Source organism: Cervus canadensis, chromosome 4 (genome assembly GCF_019320065.1).
Source record: "Cervus canadensis isolate Bull #8, Minnesota chromosome 4, ASM1932006v1, whole genome shotgun sequence".
Taxonomy (NCBI): Eukaryota; Metazoa; Chordata; class Mammalia; order Artiodactyla; family Cervidae; genus Cervus; species Cervus canadensis.
In genome coordinates this window covers 117,662-128,176 of record NC_057389.1, presented here as the reverse complement: position 1 = coordinate 128,176, position 10,515 = coordinate 117,662, and the positions used below count along the sequence as shown (strand labels likewise).

Sequence of the window (10,515 nt, the reverse complement as noted above, 5' to 3'; positions counted from 1 at the left end):
AAGGTGCAGGGGGCCAGTGTGCTGGGGGAGGGTCCAGACTGAGGAGTGGGCACAGCCACACCCTGGAGAGGGGGCAGGGGTGGTGGGTGTGCCTTTGCACGCACGCCTGTTGGTGCATCTGGGGATGGAAACCACCAAGTCCTCCCGCAGTGCTGCAATGTCCCAGGAAAATTAGAAGGTCATTGTGCTGCCTTGGCGCTCTCACCCTCACAAGCTCTGGCTCTGCCCGCCACGCCTCAGCTCCCCTCTGCTTTCACACCCCAAGTAGGGACAGGCCAGTACGCTCTTTTCAAGGCTGCTGTGAAAATGGAATGAGTGGGCACACAGCAGGTACCTGAAAAATGCTACCTGTGGTTACCGTGGTTGCCAAAGATTTGCTAGTACTGTTATCACTGGGGAGAAATTTACCATAAGAATTATTTGGCCAGAGGAATAAATAATCTTACAGCCTTTGGTGTAGAGTTCCAGAAGGACTTATCCAAAAGGACTGTGCCAGTGTGTGGTCCCAGGGTGCTCTGGTGCTCGCCAAATCCTCACCAGGGATAAAACTGCACTTTGTGATTTGACGCTGCCAAATCACCAGCCAGGAGCATGCCTTTCCCTGATCTTTCCTCTGGGACTCCCTCCCTGAGGAGCGTGTCTACCATAGTTGTGAGTCTTGCGTTCTGCCAACAGTTCTCAAGCTCTCCCCAGTGACACGACAGTGACCTTTGCTGTGACCTCTGCTGGTCTCTCCTGGGAATGTTTTTTCATTTTGCTGTGCTCTTACTTGAGTTGTTTCCTAAGACTTCGTCGACAGTAAAATTTACGATACAGCCAAATCTTGGTCTTTTCTGTCCTAGCTTCTTCTCTTCACTTCAGCCCTCTGTACCTGCTATACTTTCCACTGGGTTACCCAGCCACCCGTGAGAGGCCTCAGAAGCAGCTGAAGACACGCCTCCAGGCTCCAGCCAATGCAGCTGCCCCTCTGGGGGTGGGGGGTGGGGGAGGCAGGGGGACAGAGAGGGGCGGGGGCACAGGGCTCCCGCTCAGCCTGTCGTCCCAGCCCGCACCGTGGGGGACAGGGCAGCGAGTGACGAAGTACATCCTGCTGCAGTGATCATTATAAAACTCACTGGTTTTCAAACAGGAACACTTACAGTGATTCGGCAATGAAAAACCAAACTACCAGGCTAACCTCAAATAAAGTCACCTTTCAGTTCAATTCATGGGTTAGTCTTCTATCCTGAGTAGGAAAAGCAGGCCTTTGCAGCATCTGGCCCAAGGCCGCAGCTCACGCCCTCACCTGGCGAGCCAGTGCCCCAGGTCGGGCCGGTGGGCCCACTGCACACCGGTCTGGTTCAGGGACCGCAGCAGCCGGCAGCAGGCCAGGACCAGCCAGGGGCTCGCCAGCACCATCCACCGCTCAGGGCCTCTGAGGGCTTCCAGGGAGGAGGGGTCCGCGGGCGCTCGGCTGAGCTCCCACCCCTCACGGCCAGCACGCTTGCCCTGCAGGGCCACCGTGACCCCGTCAAACTCCTCTCCCATGTGTGGGCAATGCTGAGGGGCACAGTCGTCTCCCAGAAAGCAGTTTCTGTAGATCTGGTGGCACAGAGCTAAACACAGCGTGTTGATGAGGAAATACCAGGTCTGGTGCTCCTCTTCGATGAAGCTGCTTGCGCCCAGACTCAACACATGGCCCACGGTTCCCAAGAAGCTGAGAAGATCTAACTCTGACCACCTTGAGGTGGACTGAGGTGGATTCTGTGAAAAGGAAAATGAGTTTTGTAAGGAGGAATCTCATCAGTCCACCTTCTTGCTGCACGAGCGTACAGTGCTCACTCACAGATGATAACCTGCTGCTCCTCACGCCCAGCACCCACTTCACCCCATCTCCCTGGGTAAACCAGAGGACGTGGGGACAGCAGGGTGACCCTGCCCTGGACGGCAAGCCTGCAGCTAAGGGACAAGGAGACTGAGGACGTCTGGACCCCACTTCTCGGCAGTGCCAGAGCTCTGAGCCCGTCCTTCACATCCCGTCCTTGCCTCTCACAGCCATGGCCCACCACTCGAGACCAAGAACCCCAAGGGCATACTCCACCAAACCAGACATCTAGCTTCTCCATGAACTTGTCGGAAATCCAGAGTTTCCATTACAAAGGTAGGGTATCACAGTACTAGCCCTTAAATACACTAATGTAAAGCATTTTAAGTTAAGATGAGGACTCAATGGCTATCAATTAATGCTAGTTGGTATTCATTCTATTAACTGTGTGCACCTAGTACATGATGGTGACATGGTGAACCTAGTCAAGCCCTGGAGAATTAACTCCTCTGGGGAACCCCACGCTGGAGCAGGTAGGGAAATGTGTGGGAAATGACAACATACGTGTTCTCTCAGCCACCGGCCCATGAGGAGGGGTGGGTATCTGCAGCCCCATGACCAGAAGCTGCCCTCTGGGGCCTGTAGTCATTGCCCTGGGTCCCTCGGGCCCTGGGCACTGTGAACCAACCAGGACTGCCTGTGTCTCTCTCACCACCCCGCCACCACAACCAGCTGATGAAAGAAGGTGTCAGAGGCCAAAGGCTGCAAGAAAGTCTAGAACAGGAAACTGCACTTTCCGAGGCAGAATGAGGATGAGGTCTGAGTTTCTTCTCGATCTCCGTCAGTCAGCCGCTTGCTCCTCTGTGCAGCCACTCTAGAGAGGCCCCTGGTCACAGTCCCAGGGACCCCGTCTCTCCAACTGAGAAAGAAGGCATGAGGCCTGACAATACAGGTGAGTGTGTGAAGCTGGGATGCTCAGGGGCCTGGGAGACTCGCCGCTGTGAGTGTGTCCCGTCAGCTCCCACGAAGCGTGGGCCCTTTCCTCAGCTCCCACCAGCACCGTGCCTACTACACACCTGGGGTTTAACCCACATCTCATCAGTGGGGCAACAAGAGCAGCCCATCTGGAAAGCCAGTCCTACCTGACTCAGACACTTTCCGCCGGCAAAAGTCCTGGTGAGAGCAGACACGACCGCACAGAGCAGGGCGGCCGTCAGCGCCATCACGCCGCCCGCAGCCGGCCACGGGAGGCTGCAGAGGTAGCACGGGCTGTCGGCCGCCGTGCACACGGCGACGTGCAGCGCCGCGAGGGCCAGGAGCAGCAGGTAGAAGAGCAGCGAGCACACGGGCGACAGCAGGGGCACGTCCAGCTCAGCCCTGCTGCCCAGCGCCTGCGGGACACTGAGCAGGAGCAGGGCGAGGACCTGGAAGAGGAGCGGCGGTGTCCACGACCGCAGAGACGGGGCGCGCTCCCGTCCCCGTTCAGGAACACCCAATCTCCACGTCCTTTAACTACCAGACGCGGGCGACGCTGTCCGCTCAGCGACCCTGCCCGGGGACCCGTACCTCCAGGACCATGACGGTCCCCGCCGCCATGGAGTAGATGTCGTACTGGGCCGCTCGTTTGCTCAGCGACAGCCTCAGTGTCCTCAGTGCGTCCAAGTACTGCCTGCGAACCCTGGCTCCCAGGTTGAAAAGGACTTCTGAGTTATTCTCCTCCAAGTACAATCTGATCCAGTTCCCGTGCGATCTTTCCGACACTTTAAACTGCTCAAATCCAGGCTCTAAGAAGGAAAGGCCACACACACAAATCACTGACACGCACACACACGTGTAACCTGCGAGTCCTGTTACTGATAGCACGCGGCAGAGCCTGACGCTCATCAAGACGAACTCCCGGGAGGGGTGGCTGCCCCTCAGGAAAACCCCGACCACGGTGACGCCGGCCTGTGCCCGCCCTGTCCTCCCTCCCACTGCCCCGCTCGCATGGACACAAGGCCCTTCTTCTCGGCCTCCTCCCTCTCCTCTCCTCTTCCTCAAGGTGCAAGAGTGTAACAGCCCATAAAAGCAGAGCACTAAGAGGCCCTCAGTTCTACAGAATCCCCCCAACCCTCAGCCTCTGTGTGAGGACGGGGCAGGAAGTGCCTGACGCCTGCACCACTGTGGCCCTTTCCCCAAGGCCAGCGGGCCCCCCTGCTTTTCACTGTCAGTGGCCCTTTTACTTGCTTTCCTTCTTCACAGACCCTCTCTGGGAAGGGATGGAAGTCTCCCAGCCCCTCCTGCCACAAGGCTGACGTGCCCCACCTGCTAGATGATCCATGGCTGAAGCAAAGTCAGGGTGGTGAAACGGCTCGTCAGTGGGGCCCAGCCCTGGCTGTGGTGGGCTCCCCTGGGACGGTGGTGGCAGGCTGCCTAAGGTCCAGGGGCTGCCTGCTTCCTTTCAGGGCTGAACCAGACTCAGTCGTGACTCGACTGGCTAGCAGAGCAAGAACTTCCTTTCTGAGGCTCCAACTTAAAGCAGAGCTGTTTCAAGGTGGTCTGGGCCATGCCTTTCAGGGGCCTTGGCCCAAACTAACAGCAGCTTGCCCACTCCAGCCTTCCCCAGTCACAGGCTGGCATCCTCGCTGCACAACCCGAATGTGGGCTCAGATGTCCGCAGCCCCACCACTGCCACTGGAGCCAGGGGACCTGCACCAAGTGCTGGGGGCAGGCATGACCCCAAGCCCACTCAGTCCTCTCCCTAGGACCAGTGGGACTGGGATGACTACATGCCCATTTCAGAGAAGAGGCGACTCAGACACCAGCTCATGGGCTGGCAGTGACAGCTGGGGTAAGTCTGGATCCAAGCTGTCTCCCTTACTTGCTACCCTCTACTACCCCGAAGTCACAGACATGGGTGCGTCTGTGTCGGGACCCCACTGCCTGGAGTCACAGAGAAATGGGGGACCTAGGCACGCACCCAAACAAAAACTGAACACTGACTACATGCTAGGTGCATCAGGTTCAGGTCCTGCCACTGTGGGCCTGTGGTCCAGCAGGGTTGTCACACATGTGCAAAACCACACACAGTGAGAAATGCTGTGGTGGGAAAGTAGAGGGAATAGCGAGAGACCCTGGTAACACAAAGGGAACTGACATAAGACTGAGGTTAAGCGTGGGGAACAAGGGCGGTCTGACAGTGAAGTGAAAACATGAAGGATGCCCAGGAGCTACCCAGGGGAGCAGGGAGAGCAGCATCCACAGGAAGAACACATGCAAAGGTCCTGAGGCGAGCAAAGCCCCCACTACGGCCGAATGACGGTCAGGTGAGTGCGCTGCTTCAGACTTGGCTGGACATCGCAGCAGGCCTCGAGACCTGTCTCACTGTCAGACACGTGCCCAGCTCTGTTTCAGGAAACACTGTCACTGATGGTGCAGACAACGGGCATCCTGAAGGTGTGAGGCCCTGGGGTGCCCTCTCACTCTGGGGACTGGCCTCAGTTCATCTCACAGGCTCATTATGGCCACATCCACTGCAGCGCTCAGTTCTCTCAACCCTGCCATCCTGTTTTTGGTTTCCTCTTTATTAGTTCTTGGCATACGAGAAGGGACACATGGTATCAGCAACAACTGATTTGCAAGTTATCTGTTTCTGGCCCAGACTGAAACAAGCATGCAGCCTGGCCTCGTCTCTGACACAGCTACCCACAGGGAGGCCTCACGATCTAAGAGCTGATGCTCCCCAAGCCCTCTTGCCATTCAGGATACCTGGTTCCCAACCACTCCCTGCCGGCAGGGTGTGTCTTCCACAACCAACGCAAGGTCAGGTTATATCTCAGCACAAACTCATGGCACTCACTCCACTTGGCAGTGCCCCACTACTTCAAGTAGGAAAGCACGCCCACATTCCATTGAATGTTGCCTCAAACCGGGAAGTGACCTTCTCGGCATCCAAACAAGCCCAGCCCCAGCGTTAAACATCAGCCTTGACAGACCTGGATGGGCCAGAATGAGCTCTCTAAAGCCATGACCCTCCAGTTCTGTGTCCTCCCTCAGTTCAGGTCAGTCACTCAGTCGTGTCCGACTCTTTGCAACCCCATGGACTGCAGCACCAGGCCTCCCTGTCCATCACCAACTCCCGGAGCTTGAGCAAACTCATGTCCATCCAGTCGGTGTCATCCCTACCAAGCTACAAATACCTTGTTCTTCCTCCCAGCTCAAAAACAAGAACAACCCCTTCTTGGCCCCCATTCAGCTCAGACGACAGCCCGTCTTCCTGTTCCCGTTAGACCCGCTGCACCTGCTGCACCCACGCCAGCCAGGCATGTGACTCCCTCTGTCAGCAAAGCTGCTGAGATCTCACCTGCCAGAGAAATGGTGAGTTCTTAATTCCTCATTTTATTTTTGGCCACGCCCTGCGGCTTGCAGGATCTTAGTTCACCAATAAGGGATTCAACCTGTGCCCCTGCAGTGGAAGTGATGGGTCCTAACCACTGGAGTGCCGGGGAATTCTCAGTTCCTCACTTTATTTTACCTTGAACCCTATTCAACACATCCACTCACTCCCTCCTTCTTGAAGTTCTTTCTTTACTTGGCTTTGTCAACACCAGTCCCATCCTGGCCCTCTAGCACACACACAAGCGCCCTGCCTTACAAACTCTCTCTTTCCACAGCCTTGCCCACTTCAGTGATGGTCACTGCTTCCTTACAGTGTTCAGCTGAAAACCGAAGTTGCTTTTTATGCCACTGGCTCGTCCTCTTTGCACTACCTTCAAAACAGATCCAGAAGCAACCCTCTGTCCTGGACTCCACTGCCTGGACCCTCACCCTCCGCCTGCACTGAAGCACCACACCAGTCCCCTACAGCGCAGCACAGAGCCCTCCTCATGGGCGCCTGAGACAGCCTCTGAAAACGCAAGTGGAAGATTTCAGGCTCTGCATGACACCCTGCAGGAGCTCTCCACTTACTGAGAATGGAAGTGAGAGCCACTTGAACGCCTAGAAGGCCCTCAGCCCTCTTCTCCTTTTGGCTCCCCTCGGTTCACAGTGCTCCAGTCATGATGGCCCCTGGTCACTCCTTGACTGTGTGGGCATATCCTCACCACAGGACCCTGCCTGGCCACAATGCCCCACGGCCACTTGCCCCACGGCCCTCACCCACCTGCATGCCCATCCTTCCCTGGTTCAGCATTTTCCTAAGGCGCCCATCACCACCTGGCACCCATGGCCATCTTTCTCTCTTTCCCCCTCTGGATGAGAAGCTCCATGATGGCAGAGCTCTCCTCCTGCTGTGCCTCTAGTGCTCTCAATAGCCTCTGCCTGAAGAGAAACATAGTGAGAAAATTCAGCATTTGCTAAATAAATAAATTTATTACTTTTTCATACTGTTCGTGGGGTTCTCAAGGCAAGAATACTGAAGTGGTTTGACATTCTGTTCTCCAGTGGACCACATCTGTCAGAACTCTCCACTATGACCAATCTGTTTTGGGTGGCCTACACGGCGTGGCTCATAGTTTTATTGAGTTAGACAAGGCTGTGGTCCATGTGATCAGTTTGGTTCAGTTCAGTCGCTCAGTTGTGTCAGACTCTTTGCGACCCCATGGGCGGCAGCATGCCAGGCCTCCCTGTACATCACCAACTCCTGGAGCTTGCTCAAACTCATGTCCATCGAGTCTGTGATGCCATCCATCCGTCTCATCCTCTGTCATCCCCTTCTCCTCCTGCCTTCAATCTTTCCCAGCATCAGAGTCTTTTCCAATGAGTCAGTTCTTCGCATCAGGTGGCCAAAGTATTGGAGCTTCAGCTTCAGCATCAGTCGTCCTAATGAATATTCAGGACTGATTTCCTTTACAATGGACTGGATGGATCTCCTTGTAGTCCAAGGGACTCTGAAGAGTCTTCTCCAACACCACAGTTCAAAAGCATCAATTCTTTGGCACTCAGCGTTCTTTATAGTCCAACTCTCACATCCATACATGACCACCGGAAAAACCATAGCTTTGAGTAGATGGACCTTTGTCATGGCAAAACAATGTTTGGTTAGTTTTCTGTGATTGTGGTTTTCATTGTCTGCCCTCTGATGGATAAGGATAAGAGGCTTATGGAAGCTTCCTGACAGGAGACACTGACTTTGGGGGAAAACTGGGTCTTGTTCTGATGGGCGGGGCCATGCTCGGTAAATCTTTAATCCAATTTTCTGTGATGGCTGTGTTCCCTCCCTGTTGTTTGGCCTGAGGCCAAACTATGGTAGGGGTAACGAAGATTGGCAGACTTTATTATTTTGGGCTCCAAAATCACTGCAGATGGTGACTGCAGCCATGAAATAAAAAGATGCTTACTTCTTGGAAGAAAAGTTATGACCAATCTAGACAGCATATTAAAAAGCAGAGACATTACTTTGCCAACAAAGGTCCATCTAGTCAAGGCTATGGTTTTTCCAGTAGTCATGTATGGATGTGAGAGTTGGATTATAAAGAAAGCTGAGCGCCAAAGAATTGATGCTTTTGAACTGTGGTGTTGGAGAAGACTCTTGAGAGTCCCTTGGACAGCAAGGAGATCCAACCAATCCATCCTAAAGAAGGTCAGTCCTGAATGTTCATTGGAAGGACTGATGCTGAAGCTGAAACTCCAACACTTTGGCCACCAGATGAGCTGACTCATTTGAAAAGACTGTGATGCTGGGAAAGATTGAAGGCGAGAGGAGAAGCGGACGACAGAGGATGAGATGGTTGGATGGCATCACGGACATGAGTTTGAGTAAACTCTGGGAGTTGGTGATGGACAGGGAGGCCTGGCATGCTGCAGTCCATGGGGTTGCAAAGAGTCAGACACGACTGAGCGACTGAACTGAACTGACTGAATGAAGATAATGAAGACCTTCTTCAAAAGGATTTGTGCACCACTGTTGTATTCAGTGCCCCTGACCCTGCAGCAGACCAGGCCTCCAGTGGAGACTCCTGAACACTCACAGCTAAGTCTGGCTCAGTCTCTTGTGAGGACACTGTTTCTTTGTCCTGGTTCCTGGTGTACACAAGGTTTTGTCTGTGCCCTCCAAGAGTTTGCTTCCCCAGTCCTGTGTAAGTTCTGTAATCAAACTGCACTGCCCTCCAAAGTCAAACTCCCTGGGGGTTCTCAGTCCCTTTGCCAGATCCCCAGGTTGGGAAATCTGTTGTAGGTCCTAGAATTTTCTTAACAGTGCGAGAATTTCTTTGGTATAATTGTTCTGCAGCTTGTGGGTCGTCTGCTCAGTAGCTCTATAGTGGGGCCAATGGCAACCTACTCCGACAGGGCTTAGGCCACATGCTGCATGACCCACGTCTGCTGTGGTCAGAGCCCCTGCCCCTGTGGCAGGCCACTGCTGATCCACGCCTCCATAGGAGACGTTCCAACACTCAAAAGCAGGTCTGGCTCAGTCTCTGTGGGGCCTCTTGGTCCTGGTGCATACAAGGTTTTCTTTGAGCCCTCCAAGCACCTCTGGCAGATACAGGGTTTGATTCTAAATGCGATTTTGCCCCTTGCTCCTTGGAAGAAAATCTATGACCAACCGAGACAGAATATTAAAAAGCAGAGACATAACTTTGCCAACAAAGGTCTGTCTAGTCAAAGCTATTATTTTTCCAGTAGTCATGTATGAATGACAGGGTTGAACCATAAAGAATGCTGAGCGCTGAAGAACTGATGCTTTTGAACTGTGGTGTTGGAGAAGACTCTTGAGAGTCCCTTGGACTGCAAGGAGATCAAACCAGTCAATCTTAAAGGAAATCAGTCCTGAATATTCACTGGAAGGAATGATGCTGAAGCTGAAGCTCCAATACTTTGGCCACCTGATGCGAAGAACTGACTAATAAAAAGGAATGCACAAGGACCACTGCAGTGCCCATCATGGGAACATCAGGAAGACACCTGGTGCAATGGAAGCATACAGCATGACGGACATGTTAGCAGCTGCTAACTGGCTTACCTTTTTCATATGATGGGACATTCTCCTGCAACAACTTGCTAAGCTGTACTGTATTTAAATGTAAAAACCTCAGCTGTTCCCGCATTGGTCTTCCTTCTACAACTGGGAACATAAGACTGCCAATATTGCTCTTCGGAATTGGCAGACCCAGTCCTATTGAGAGTGTTGCAGCCAAATCAGTCTGTTGAACGTGCGTTGGATGTCTGACATCACCTAGAAAAAAGAAAACAGTTTAGGTGACAGGCTCTAGGACATGTGTGATGGTAGTCATTTTTAAATCTGACCTTCTACAAGTAATGTTAAAACAAATCACCCTGTGTGCTTCCTACTAACCACAACCTGGCCTAAACCAGGTTTTTAATTTCGTGGCTGCAGTTACCATCTGGGGTGATTTTGGAGCCCCAGGGTCTGAATCTACTCATGCCTCTAGGTCAGACGGAATTTACCAGATGAACAGAGGACATGTTAACAGACAATGCAGAAAGAGACTCCACAGGACAACTAACCAAATTCTTCAACAAATAATCACGATAAAACAGGATGGGGATGGAGACTTGTAAGTTAAAGGAGACCTAGAGACACATCAACAACAACTGAAACTATTTTAAGAAGAATGTGAGCAATTCAAGCCTAAGGGTGCTCTTGAAAACTATGGAGGTTTTGGAGGTAAATAACTAAGAGGAAGCTGGCAGCTTCCTGAGAGCCACAAGCTGAACCACAGGTCAGTTCCAAGTGTATAAGCTGAAACAAGGGCTCCCCTGGTATCAGAACA

The 10,515-nt window shown here is 53.2% G+C and overlaps 1 protein-coding gene across 2 annotated transcripts in view; it reads right to left on the bottom strand.

Moving 5' to 3' along the window:
• Positions 1–1,281: 1,281 nt before the first annotated feature.
• Positions 1,282–10,515, bottom strand: part of LOC122439451 (GPI ethanolamine phosphate transferase 2-like) — a 55,701-nt gene continuing 46,467 nt past the window's right edge. For both annotated transcript variants that reach the window (XM_043464480.1, XM_043464481.1), the window contains 4 exons: positions 9,744–9,956; positions 3,371–3,588; positions 2,947–3,228; positions 1,282–1,743 (listed from right to left, as the gene is read on the bottom strand). In XM_043464480.1, the coding sequence (XP_043320415.1) occupies positions 1,282–1,743; positions 2,947–3,228; positions 3,371–3,588; positions 9,744–9,956 (1,175 nt within the window). The remainder of the gene's footprint in view (positions 1,744–2,946; positions 3,229–3,370; positions 3,589–9,743; positions 9,957–10,515) is intronic.